General features: G+C 42.9%; 1 protein-coding gene across 5 annotated transcripts in view; it reads right to left on the bottom strand.

Annotated features, from left to right (window-relative positions):
- DOCK4 (dedicator of cytokinesis 4) overlaps window positions 1-14,064 on the bottom strand; it is a 650,492-nt gene that overhangs the window by 284,321 nt on the left and 352,107 nt on the right. For all 5 annotated transcript variants that reach the window (XM_033958349.1, XM_033958350.1, XM_033958353.1 and 2 more), the window contains one exon: window positions 13,076-13,203. In XM_033958349.1, the coding sequence (XP_033814240.1) occupies window positions 13,076-13,203 (128 nt within the window). The remainder of the gene's footprint in view (window positions 1-13,075; window positions 13,204-14,064) is intronic.

Raw genomic sequence — 14,064 nt, 5'->3', positions numbered from 1 at the left:
CTGCTGCCCGAGGTTGTGAGTTCAAACCTAGCCTGCTCCTTCTGACTCTGGGCAAGTCACTTAGGGGAAAATTCTATAACCAGCGTCTAAACTAGGTGGCTATAGGTGCCCTGCCGATGCCGATGACTGAAAAATGGCAAAATACAGAAGTGTTGAAGCACCAACCAATGCCTAAATAAAAGGCAGCTGGAATTGTGGCTAGGTAGCCACTTTAGGCCATGGAACGCCGCAGTATGCATGGCCAACACTGGAAGTGGTGTTAGGCGGGCTAAAGCAGCTACCTAGCCATGATTCATGCCAAGATAGGCAGCTGAAATGTAAGCCTGGAAAACCCTGGCCTACATTTCAGTTGCTTATCTTTGCTGCTAGACCGCAGCAGCCATATGTGGATCATAGCAGGGGAAGTTATCCCCAATCAGCTGAATCGGCATGCTCCATGAAGTTGCAGCTGATTGGGGAGGGGGGGTAGGGAATTCTCCCTGCCACAATCAGCTGAGCCAGCTGCGGTGGACAGAGGACCCACCAATTGGCAAAAGGGATGCCCACTTCCTCCTGTCACCGGCCCAACTGAAACTCTGACACCCCCCAACTGCAATAGGCAGGAGGGATGCTCACTCTCTCCTGCGGCTAGCCCACCAAATCCCTTACACCCCCAACCGTGATAGGCAAGAGGGATGCCTACTTCCTAGGTATCTGGGCCAATGGGAGTCTTAGCCCCCTCCCAGTGTATCGAAGGGTGCACTGGGAAGAGGGCCTAAGGCCCTGATTAGCCTGGGTGCCAAAGGGAAAGGGAATGGGGAGTTCTATATCAGCTTTTTGTCTCTTTGGAATTTCAAAGCTGACATTCAAAGAGGTGGGCACTGGAAGATTTGTTCAACAAATCTCTGGAGACGGGAGTGATTCCTGGGGATTGGAGGAGAGCGGATGTGGTCCCTATTCATAAAAGTGGTCACAGGGATGAAGCAGGAAACTACAGGCCGGTGAGCCTCACTTCAGTTGTTGGAAAAATAATGGAAGTGTTGCTGAAAGAAAGGATAGTGTATTTCCTTGAATCTAATGGGTTACAGGATCCGAGGCAACATGGCTTTACAAAAGGTAAATCGTGCCAAATGAACCTGATTGAATTTTTTGATTGGGTAACCAGAGAGCTGGATCGAGGACATATGCTAGATGTAATTTACTTGGATTTCAGCAAAGCCTTTGATACAGTTCCTCATAGGAGGCTGTTGAACAAACTTGAAGGGCTGAAGTTAGGACCCAAAGTGGTGAACTGGGTCAGAAACTGGCTGTCGGACAGACGCCAGAGGGTGGTGGTTAATGGAAGTCGCTCGAAGGAAGGAAAGGTAACTAGTGGAGTCCCTCAGGGTTCGGTGCTGGGGCCAATCCTGTTCAATATGTATGTAAGTGACATTGCTGAAGGGTTAGAAGGAAAAGTGTGCCTTTTTGCAGATGATACCAATATTTGTAACAGAGTAGACACCGAAGAGGGAGTGGAGAATATGAAAAAGGATCTGCAAAAGTTAGAGGAATGGTCTAATGCCTGGCAACTAAAATTCAATGCAAAGAAATGCAGAGTAATGCATTTGGGGATTAATAATAGGAAGGAACCGTATATGCTGGGAGGAGAGAAGCTGATATGCACGGACGGGGAGAGGGACCTTGGGGTGATAGTGTCCGAAGATCTAAAGGCGAAAAAACAGTGTGACAAGGCAGTGGCTGCTGCCAGAAGGATTCTGGGCTGTATAAAGAGAGGCGTAGTCAGTAGAAGGAAGAAGATGTTGATGCCCCTGTACAGGTCATTGTTGAGGCCCCACTTGGAGTATTGTGTTCAGTTTTGGAGACCGTATCTGGCGAAAGACGTAAGAAGACTTGAGGCGGTCCAGAGGAGGGCGACGAAAATGATAGGAGGCTTGCGCCAGAAGACGTATGAGGAGAGACTGGAAGCCCTGAATATGTATACCCTAGAGGAAAGGAGAGACAGGGGAGATATGATTCAGACGTTCAAAAACTTAAAGGGTATTAACGTAGAACAAAATCTTTTCCAGAGAAAGGAAAATGGTAAAACCAGAGGACATAATTTGAGGTTGAGGGGTGGTAGATTCAGGGGCAATGTTAGGAAATTCTACTTTACGGAGAGGGTAGTGGATGCCTGGAATGCGCTCCCGAGAGAGGTGGTGGAGAGTAAAACTGTGACTGAGTTCAAAGAAGCGTGGGATGAACACAGAAGATTTAGAATCAGAAAATAATATTAAATATTGAACTAAGGCCAGTTACTGGGCAGACTTGCACGGTCTGTGTCTGTGTATGGCCGTTTGGTAGAGGATGGGCAGGGGAGGGCTTCAATGGCTGGGAGGGTGTAGATGGGCTGGAGTAAGTCTTAACAGAGATTTCGGCAGGTGGAACTCAAGCATAGTACCGGGTAAAGCTTTGGATTCTTGCCCAGAAATAGCTAAGAAGAAAAAAAAAAAAAAAAAAAAAATTTAAATTGAATCAGGTTGGGCAGACTGGATGGACCATTCGGGTCTTTATCTGCCGTCATCTACTATGTTACTATGTTACTAAGTGTCTTGCCCAGGGTCACAAGGAGCAGCACCGGGACTTGATCTTACAAACCACTGAGTACAGAGGCAGCAGCTCAGCCAGTGAGCCACAGTCCTTCCTCCTATGGATGGAGCCTTAGGCACCTGGGCCAATCAGGATCTTAGGCCCCTTCTCGGTGCATCCCAGGAAGGGGAGACCCGCCATTTTGAAGAGGCAGGCCTGCCGGCTGGACAGAGCAGGCATCCCTCCGACCAACCTGACTATGAAAGGAATTGGGGAGGGGGGTCGAGGTGGGCTTATGGGTGCCAGAGTGGGGTATTGGGGGGGGGTGTCAGGGAGATGGATTTGGGAGGTGTTGGGGGGTGCCAGGGGTTCAGGGAGGCTGGCGGCATTTTTAAAAATGTCTAAAACCTGGTTCAATTATCGGCACTTGGACGACTTGTCTCACTGATTGTCCAAGTGCCGATTTAGGCCGATATTTAGATGTTTTTCTATTTCGATTATGAGCCCTATAGGGCATTCAATTTTACAGCATCATTTACCTGGAATTATCTGCCACTTCCTACTTATAAGCAATTTAACCCCATTTAAGGATTTCAAATTGACTATAAATACCTGGCTTTTTTGGCAAGCCTATCCCTCCCCTTACAAACCGCGATATCCAGATGATCATCTACTGTAATATCAGAACACTTTCCCCTTTTGTAAGCATTAAGTCCAGTATGACCCAATCTCACATGGGTTCCATTACCAACTGCTGGAACATTTTTCCTTGTAGAGAATCCAGGATCTCCCTACTTCTAGAAGACCCTGCAATAAGGATACTCCAATCAACATCTGGTTCTCGGTGAACCATGTCTCTGTGATCGCTGCTATATCCAACTCATCTTCTTCCATCACTGCTTCTAGATCCAGAATTTTGTTTCCCATACTTTGAGCATTAGTATATACTATTTTCCAGACATTGTCCCCTTTTCCCATCCATGTAGAGGTATTCTGTGATTTACTTACCTGAGGGCTTATACTCACCCGATGGCTTTGATCACCCTGCCCCATCACTTCTAGTTTAAAGCCCTTTTCAGTAATTAGCCAGTCTGCCACTGAAGACACGTCTTCCCTTCAGTAACCCTTGGAAAATCATCTCATCGTCCAGGAAGCCAAAATGCTCTCGACGATACCATCCACTAGCTATGCAATCATCTTCAGGATGTGTGCTTCTCTGACCTGGCTCTTAACCTCAACAAGGAGGATGGACGAGAATACCACCTGCACACCTGACTGCTTCACCTTCTCTCCCAGAGCAACAAAGTCACTTTTGATACATTTGCAGGGGTGCCTGGCAGTATAAGCCCCGATAGCCCATATAGGCTTCAAATATAAGTCTAATAAAATCCGATATAAATCCCTGAACAGGAGGACCTCTCCAAATCCAACAATCAGAATAGCACATTATTTAACATCTGGCGTTCCTTAACCTCCAAAAATGACTCCATACTTCCCTCCTCCCCCTCAGCCGATTCTCTAGCAAAGTTCTTAAATGATAAGGTCTCCACCTTGAGGCGCTCCTTCCCACCTGCAATATCCTACAAATCTCTGATTCCAATTGACCCCAACCCTATCCCAACAGGCTCCTACCCTATCCCAGCAGACAGATCCTGGTCTTCCTTCGAACTTGTTTCCGAATCCCTGGTCTATAATCTCTGCCTCAAATTGAAATCCTGCAACTGTACCTTGGATCCTTTCCCCTCCTACCTCTACGAAAACACTCCCCTTCAGGCCATCTCATCTCTTACCATTCTCATAAACTCCACCCTCCATTCGAGTCTCTTCTCCCCAAAAATAGGCCATATTTCCTTAACCTCACTACTGAAAAAACCTGAGTTTGACCCCTCTACACCATCCAGCTACCGTCCAATAGCTAACATTCCCCTTCTTACCAAGATGCTAGAGTCCATCATATCCACTCAACTATCTTTCTACCTTGAGAAATTCACCATTCTTCAACCCTACCAATACGGCTTCCGTCCCAATTTCAGCACCGAATCCCTTCTGACCTCCTTAATCTCAAAAGTTCAATATCTCCATTCTCGCAACAAATTCGCCGTCCTTCTTCAATTCGACCTCTCTGCAGCTTTTGATGTTGTCCATCATGATATTCTAATTTACCAACTCACCGAGATAGGCATAAACTCCACAGTCCTTGACTGGTTCTCGAAGTTCTTACGCTCCCGCTCCTACATAGTCAACATGAAGGGCACTTCTTCCTCCCCCTGGAACCCGATCTGTGGAGTCCCGCAAGGCTCACCTCTCTCTCCTATCCTCTTCAACATTTATATGTCCTCCCTTAAACTCCTCCATCTCTCCCCCCTTGAAACACTCTACACTTACGCAGACAATATCTTTGTCCTCCTCGAGACCGACCGGAACCTCACCAACCTCTCGGCGAACATATCCTCATGTATATCGAACCTTCAATCCTGGGCCCACACTGTGCAGATGAAACTGAACGAATCTAAAACAAAACTTCTCTGGCTCGGCCCAAAATTGGACCAACTGCCCACCTCCATCCCACTGTCCTCTGGCCCCACTCTGCATCTTAAATATTCTAGTAAAGTTCTGGGAGTCATCATTGACTCTACACTTTTATTCAACGACCACCTCAACTCCCTAGTAAAAAAATGTTTCTTCAGCCTTCACATGCTGAGAAAAGTGAGATCCTGTTTCCATCAAAAACACTTTGCCGTCCTTGTCCAATCCACCATCCTTTCCAGACTGGACTACTGCAGCTTAGCTTCGCAAAAAGCAAATTTGACCACGTCTCACCGCTTTTATCCAAGCTCCACTGGCTTCCGATTATCTCCAGAGTCCACTTCAAATGTGCCTGCCTCACTTTCAAGATCCTACACGGTATTCTCCCTCCCTTCATTCCTCTTTCTTGGAACTCCTCTAACCCCAATTCTGCCAGATCCACCCCAAAACTGAAACTTTCCTTTCCCTCTCTAAAAGGCGTGTCACTTGTAGGAAAACTAGGTTCTTCCCTCCCTTTCAGAATCACTCAGCTCTGGAACAACCTTACCTCCCCTCTTAGGAATCTGAGCTCCCTCCAACTCTTCCGTAAACATCTGAAAACCTGGTTATTCTCAAAAATGTAACTCCTCCTCCCTCTCTGGTTATTCTAGTCTTCTAAATTTTCTCTTCATTTTGCCTCTTCCCTCCACTGGAGTTCCTTTCTACCCTAATTCTTGTTAACCGTGTCGAGCTTTACGAATGTAGAGATGATGCGGTATACAAACCTCAGGTTTAGATTAGATTAGATTAGACCTGAGGTAACCTCCAGGGACTTTCCTTGTCTTCTCATGGGCCCAGAAACTTCTGTGCATCTACATTTTGCAGATGATGCCAAGTTGCTATCTAAGGGCTCCAGGGAAAGGTTTTTCCCCAAAACCGCCCTAGAGAGATCAGAGGGGTTAAACTCAGTGAACCTGCTCCCCTCACATGCTCTGCAGCACATGGAACAAGGACGCTCCTAAAACACTCATTTAATGCAAATCTGGCATGAAATCAGGGGAAAAATAGCCTGAGGAGTCCATATCTATCAATTTTAATAAAAATTGAGGTGTTTCTGAATCCAAGAACACCAAAAAAACAGCCCGGGACAACTAAATAAAAGTGCAAAAAAAAAATGGGAAAAGGGTTTTTGGAAGTGACAAACTGAAATCCAAGTCCCAGAAACCCCCCAAATTAAAGACCTGTCCCCTGATGTGTCCCATAAACTACAATGGCCAGTACTCACTGTGCTGCTGGTGCTGTGCCTGCTTTAGCTTAAACAGAAGCTGGAAGATGGTGAAGACTTACTGCCTCAAACAAGTAAACAAAAAATCTTCCAGATGCTTGTTTTGCAGCCAGACTGTGTTAGCCTGAAGACCTAGACCCCCATAGCTCCTCACAGCTCTTCGGGGGGGAGGGGGGATGCAGCCAGCAAATGATAAAGACCCAGGAACCAACACAGATGCCAAACGACCTGCACTCAAGTTTCAGTAGTGACCAAAAGTGAGTTACACTACAAGGGGAACAGTCCTTGAGGTCTTGGGAAGAATGCCTGGACTATAGCTAGAATAAAGGCAAGGTTTGGAGGAAGGGCGTGGTACCCAGACTATCTAAGGAACTGTGCAGGAGTATTTAAAGGAAGTTCTATACTTATTGGGGTTTTTTTTTCTCTTTTTGTTATTGCTCATTTTCTGCTGTGCCTTTTGGTAGTGCTTCTTGCCTAAGTTTTATTTTTTTGAATAAATGCACTATATGAATCCGAGTTAAAAGATTCCATGGAATAAAGGCTGAGTGCTGGATTTGGCAACTGCCTATTCTTAGCACCTCTGTAGGGCTGTCCTCCTTTAGGAAGCATGCTAGATCCTTGTTGTGCCACCCAGCGGGGTCCCTGCTAAAGGCCCCATGACCCATTGGGTGACACTATATGGATAAGCCTTAATCTGAGGTCTAGAGTTGTCATATTGAAGCAACATTTTCTTCTTGTGTTTCAGAATTCTACTCAATCACTCTTTCAAAGTTTCAGGGTCACAATGTAACGGTTTGAGTGATCCTCAAATTGTCCTTTACAAGTTTGTAAACTTTTCTGATGGGAGACTCATTCATTGCTGACATGGTCACCCACTTCATTTTTGATCACACAAATCAGCCTTTTCTGGTCTACAATCTTTTACATTTTTTGGCCAAGCAACACACAATAGTCACATTAAACAATCATCACCACAATCTGCATGTGGCAATGAATTTCAATCAGAGGGACTTATTCAACAGTCTGAAATTCTATCATGGAATGCTGCTTAAATCACACTGACTGGTGCTTGCTGCATGCCTCCATATCACAAGCAACAGAAAAACTGACTCTTCACAAAGACATTTCTTGCCAACTGAGTTGAACAAAGAGATTTCAAAGAACAAGTGAACATGTGTAGTGCATCAGTGCCAATATTTGTTAATGCATTATGGAGGTGGGGGCATCACTTTTCATTTAATCATACATATGTGGAACTAGAAAAATTCCACTTTGGAAATACACTTATTAATGCACTTCTAGTATTAAGTTAGGATTCTTCTGGAACTAGTAAGATTATTAACTACATGTACTATGTATGATCTCTTTGCTGAATCTGCATTTCACTGCCCTTCTGGAGAGGAAAAACATAATAAATCACTTGTATCTTGGGTAGTGACCAGTTTATAACTTAATAAACACTAGGCCTTCAAAGGGGTGAAGGAGAGTATCATGGAAGAATAAACTAACCTATGTACCTGTAATAATGAATCTATTTAAGAACATAAGAATAGCCTTACTGGGTAAGACCTTTGGTCCATCAAGCCCAGCAGCCCTTTTCATGGTGGCCAATCAAGGTCACCAGTGCCTGGCCAAAACCCAAGGTACAGCAATATTCCATGCTACCAATACAGGACAAGCAGTGGCTTCCCCCATGTCTTTCTCAATAACAGATTATGGACTTTTCCTCCAGGAACTTGTCCAAACCTTTCTTAAAACCAGCTACGCTATTCGCTCTTACCACATCCTCTGGCAACGCATTCCAGAGCTTAACTATTTTCTGAGTGGAAAAAAATTTCCTCCAATTTGTTTTAAAAGTATTTCCCTGTAACTTCATTGATTGTCCCCTAGTCTTTGTAATTTTTGACATAATGAAAAATCGACCCACTTGTACCCGTTCTACTCTACTCAGGATTTTGTAGACTTCAATCATATCTCCCCTCAGCCATCTCTTTTCCAAGCTGAAGAGCACTAACCGTTTTAGTCTTTCCTCATACAAGAGGAGTTCCATCCCCTTTACCATCTTTGTCGCTCTTCTTTGAACCTTTTCTAGTGCCACTATATCTTTCTTGAGATAAGGAGACCAGAATTGAACGCATTACTCCAGATGAGGTCGCACTGTGGAGAAATACAGGGGCATTATAACATTCTTAGTCTTGTTAACCATCCCTTTTTTAATAATTCCTAGCATCCTATTTGCTTTTTAGGCCGCCACCACACATTGGGCGGAAGATTTCATCGTATTGTTTACGATGACACCCAGATCCTTTTCTTGGGTGCTAATCCCCAAGGTGGATCCTAGCATCCGGTAACTGTGATTCAAGTTATTCTTCCCAATGTGCATCACTTTGCATTTGTCCACATTAATTTCATCTGCCATTTGGACGCCCAGTCTTTCAATTTCCTAAGGTCCGCCTGCAATTTTTCACAATCCGCATGCGTTTTAACAACTTTGAACAGTTTAGTGTCATCTGCAAATTTAATCACCTCACTCGTCATTTCAATTTTCATATCATTTATAAATAAGTTAAATAGCACCGGACCCAGTACAGACCCCTGTGGCACTCCACTGTTTACTTTCCTCTATTGAGAAAAATGACCATTTAACCCTACCCTCTGTTTTCTATCTGATAACCAATTCCTAATCCACAACTGAACTTTGCCACCTATCCCATGACACTTTAATTTTCTCAGGAGCCTCTCATGAGGAACTTTATCAAAAGCTTTCTGAAAATCTAGATATACTATTTAAATGGCTCACCTTTATCCACATATTTATTCACACCTTCAAAGAAGTCAAGCAAATTTGTGAGGCAAGATCTCCCTCAGCTGAACCCATGCTGACTCCATCTCATTAAATCATGCTTGTTTATGTGTTCCACAATTTTATTTGTTATAATTGTTTCTACCATTTTTCCCGGCATGAAGTGAGACTTACCGGTCTGTAATTTCCCGGATCTCCGCTGGAGCCCTTTTAAAAAAAATCAGCGTTACCATTGGCCACCCTCAAATCTTCAGGTACTACAGATGATTTTAGCGACAGGTTACAGCAGGTCAGCAATTTCATTTTTGAGTTATTTTAATACCCTGGGATATATACCATCCGGTCCTGGCGATTTATCACGTTTTAACTTGTCAATTTGGCTCAGTACATCTTCCAGATTCACCGAGATTTCTTTCAGCTCCTCCGCATCATCACCCTTGAAAACCATTTCTGGTTCAGGTAGATCTCTTACATCTTCTTCCGTAAAGACCGAAGCAAAGAATTCATTCAGTCTTTCCGCTATGGCCCCTTTCGCTCCTTGATCATCCAACGGTCCTACAAATTCTCACACAGGTTTTCTGCTTCTGATGTATCTAAAAAAATTGCTGAGTTTTTGCCTCTTTTGCAAGTTTCTCTTCATTTTCATGTAGTCATGAGATCCCTTTGTGTTTAAAATGCCAAATTCCCTATATAAGGGGCTGGCTTTTGTCCATAGTTTAGAACATATTATGCCTTTAAGATGTGTGTTCTCATATATCGATATATTAATAAACATTGTTAAACTGAGCACAAGCTAGTGTTTATTTCCACACATACAAAAAGAGAGAGAGAAACATACAATATTCTTTTTTTTATTTTTAATGCAAGTTTAATAGTTACAATATCAGATGATACAAGGAAAAAAAGGATCTTAAACATAATTTAACAGTATTTATACATACAAACAAAATTCCTTCAAAGCTCACAATAAATAGGAAGACATGCCATCGTTCAATTACGAAAAAAATATGAAGAAAACCAAGAATTGGTTCTTGATTCATCTTTATGAATCATACAATATTCTAAGTCTAATTTTCTCAATTACTGTTAGCATTTTTATTACTGATATACGGTAGTTTGTGTTGTGGTTTTGTCTGAATTAGCATTAGCTACATACATAAACATGGAGGCAAAAGAGAAAACAAATTTTGGTAATGGGAAACATTCTCCACACAAAAGATTTCTATTCTATGGTGATGAGCCTGTATTTTTCCTTGTCAACCTCTTAAGTATTAGCTCTGATTTTTAATAAGTACATGTGCCTCTGAATATCTTGTCCACCACGTTCAGAACTGAATCACCACCAGGCAATGCGTTGTAAAAGGCACTTTAATTATTGGTTGCATTTAAGTTATTTTTGGTGATCTACTCCAGTCTGACATGTTTCTGTGAAATGTTCACTTTTCATGATTAGCACCGAATAGCAATTAGGAAAATGTGCAAACCACATTACACTGCAATAACACTTGTTATTGGTCTAATGCAACTTTCTGCATTATGAACATTCTCTCACAGTTTTGATTAGGGTAGAGCTAAACATGTATGTTTGCAGACACTGTCCAGAAGGAGACCAAGGCTTCAAAATTATTATAAAAGTAATCTTTATGCAAGAATTATTTGAATTTAATGAGTAGGAAGTGCAGATCAGTGTATCTCATTTCACCAGTATTTTAGAACAGAATCTATCAACATAGAACCTGTTCTAGAAATGGACATTTAGCACCAAGTGTGTACAGCACAAAAATCCATCTTAGAAAAATAAACATATGAGGGGGTGCCCGCCCAACCAACTTCCTAAATTCTGAGCATTATTTTGCTACTGTAGCTGAAAAGAATGTTATCTTATTTTGTTAAGTGCCAATTTGTAGAAACTAAATTCTATGTTTTGACATTTTTTCAGATCATTGATTGAATCATATCCATGTCATTCTTTTCTTGGTTGGGCTGATGTGCTTGGTAGTAGGTGTAACTCTACATTAATCTTTCGGGTTATAGATTTTATTATGCCTGTGTATGTAAATTGGTTTCCTGCTTAGATTTGTGGATAGGCGGGCTATAAATAATTTTTAAATAAATAAATTAATAAAAATAGACATTTAGGCCCTGATTCTCCAAAGTGCCGTCCCGATTTTAGGCAGCTGTAGGCGTGCCTGCCGGCTGGACGTGCAAGACCCATCTGGCCGTAAGAACAGGTTTGGTGGAGTGGAGGTTTGGGGGTTGTTAGCGCCGGGGGGGGTGCGTCTTCGGGCAGGAGGGATTGGGCATCCTCCTGCCAGCGATCGATATTGTCGGGGGGGGGGAGATCGGTAATGTCGGAGGGGGCGGTCGGTAGTGTTGGGGGGGGGGGCGGTTGGTAGTGTCGGGGGGGCATCTTCTGGCAGGAGGGTTTGGGCACTCTCCTGCCAGCGATCGGTCAGGGGGCCGCGGCCCGCTATACTTATAGCGGCAGAGAGATCCCTTGCCACGATAAGTGTAGTGGGCCGTGTCTAATCTAACCCGATTCTCTAACCAGCGTCTGTAACATGGACGCCGGTTACAGAATCTGGGTTTAGTTTAGGCCGATTCTGAATAGGACGCCTCTCCCGGGCGTCCTATACAGAATCAGGGCCTAGGTGTCTTGCGGGCCTCGCCTTCAATATAGGCGGCCTGCCTGGGGAGTATTTTTTTAAAAAAAACGTGCATCCCGATTGGCTGATTAGACAGCTGTAGGACGCCTACAGCTGCCTAAAATCGCGACGCACTTTTGGAGAATCAGGGCCTGAGTCCTCTTCTGAAATGGAGAATAAGTACCATATTTTTTGGACCATAAGACGCACATTTTCCACTCAAAAAAAGGGGGTGGAAAAGGGGGGGTGTCTTATGGACCTAATACACCGTGCACCCCCCCGGTACCTTTTTTAAGTGGCAGTGGTCCAGCGAGGTCTCCTGCTGGACGGCTGCCTCCTTGCAGATCGACGCACAATGCAGGAGCATGACCTTTGTGTTTCCTGCCTGGTCCTGCACCGCTCTGTGATTGGCTGCAGTCAGTTACTGACCGCAGCCAATCACAGCAGCGCGGGACCAGGCAGGAAGCACAAAGGTCGTGCTCCTGTGTTCTGCGTTGCTCTGCAGAGAAAGGCAGCCATCCAGCAGGAGACAACCACTACTATTTAAAAAAGGTACTGGGGGAGGGGGCTTCGGCCTACAGGCGGCTTCTTTTGGTGGCTTCGGACTGCAGGCTGCTTCTTCGAGCTGTTTCAGGCTTTGTGCTGCAGGCTGTTTCGGGCTTTGGGCTTCCAAGCACCAGATGCACCTATGTGTAGAGGAGGAAAAACCATGAAGAAAAAAAAATTCTGAAGCAAATTTTTTTTTTCTTGGTTTTTCCTCCTCTACAGGTAGGTGTGTCTTATGGTCTGAAAAATACGGTATCTATGAACTGTAACAGAATATGCCTGCCTGTTTTAAGCATGAGGATGTATACCAGGTTTCAGTTTGTTTTAATCCTTGCTTCTAAAAATTAGACATGGATTCCGGTACTAAGCATTATTTTATAAATGGTACCCAACTCAAAATAGCACTTTATAGAAAAGCACTTAGCACTCTTTTTTTGCAATGTTTATAGAATTTGGTCCTATATGTTTATCTGTCCAGATATCTAAGAAAAAGTATGGTATAGGAAATCACAACTATAAATTTAGATTCTACCAAATAAGAGATGCACCCTAAACCTGATTAAATCCAGTCAGTTTAAAATAATCTCAAACAACAACAAAAAATATATAGACATAAATTCAAGGATGCTGTTCAATAAAATGCATGGCATGGATTTCAAATTAAAAGAAATTCCTGAAACTGTAATTCTAGGTTCAAGCACTTACACATAATGAATTCAGTGTTCCCCATGACCTGTATTTACTTACAGAGCTGTTTTTTTTGATGAGACAAAACACGTTGCTAAGGATACGTGCACACATTACAAGATCTTTCTGCTCCTGCAAGTGCATGTGGAGGTGGTGTAAAACTACAGGCAGAAGAATGCAACGAGAATCTGAAAAAAAAAGAAGATAAATGAACACCATTCTCATTCTATTCATTTTGCTGTGAAAGACACTAGCTTATATTACATATTCTATTTTTTTATTCTCTATAAAAAGATGCATGCTTCTAATGTATAGAACTACAGCACAGAGAAAAATGTTTTTAATCATTGTTCTGTGCATAAAAATAGAAAGGAAAATAATATAAGGAAATATTGTTTCCTAACCAAGTGATTTTAAGCATGAAAACCATTATACAGTATTATAGCTATTCGAAGAGAAAACAAAGCAGGAAACCCTTTAGTACCAGTGTAGTGTGATAAAGCAGTGCTAAAAAAAAACTAATTTGTGGATCCCCCAGCTTTGTATCGGTTTGCTTCTAGTATGCAACATGTATAAATAAACTGCTTTATAAGCAGAGAAGGAGAAATGGACGAATGAAATACAGAATGTGGATGAGATACAGAATGAAAGGAATCGAGGAGGAGGGGGGGGGGGGGGGGGAGTGGGAAGCTCTAGAAGTATTTCAGGATGGGAAGAAATGAACATAATGAGGAATCCAGTGGGGAAAAATGTTTAGAAGGTAAGTAAACAAAGAAGCTAAGCATAATCCTATTGCTATGATGCATTCAGCCTTTAAGAATAATTTAAAGGATAACAGACCAGTGGAAGCTAGGATTTTCTTCTTCTTTTATAGGAACTCTAAGATCAACATTCAACAGCATTTACATATGTTGGCAGGAGCACCAGCTCCATAAAAGCATTTTTAAAAACTGCTGACAGTTTTAATTTTTTATTTATTTTAAAACATTTATATTCCGCAAAGATCTATGCAGATTACAAAGTACATACAAATAAAATAAAACAAGTAC

Source organism: Geotrypetes seraphini, chromosome 9 (assembly GCF_902459505.1).
Source record: "Geotrypetes seraphini chromosome 9, aGeoSer1.1, whole genome shotgun sequence".
Taxonomy (NCBI): Eukaryota; Metazoa; Chordata; class Amphibia; order Gymnophiona; family Dermophiidae; genus Geotrypetes; species Geotrypetes seraphini.
This window is presented reverse-complemented; position numbering and strand designations above follow the sequence as displayed.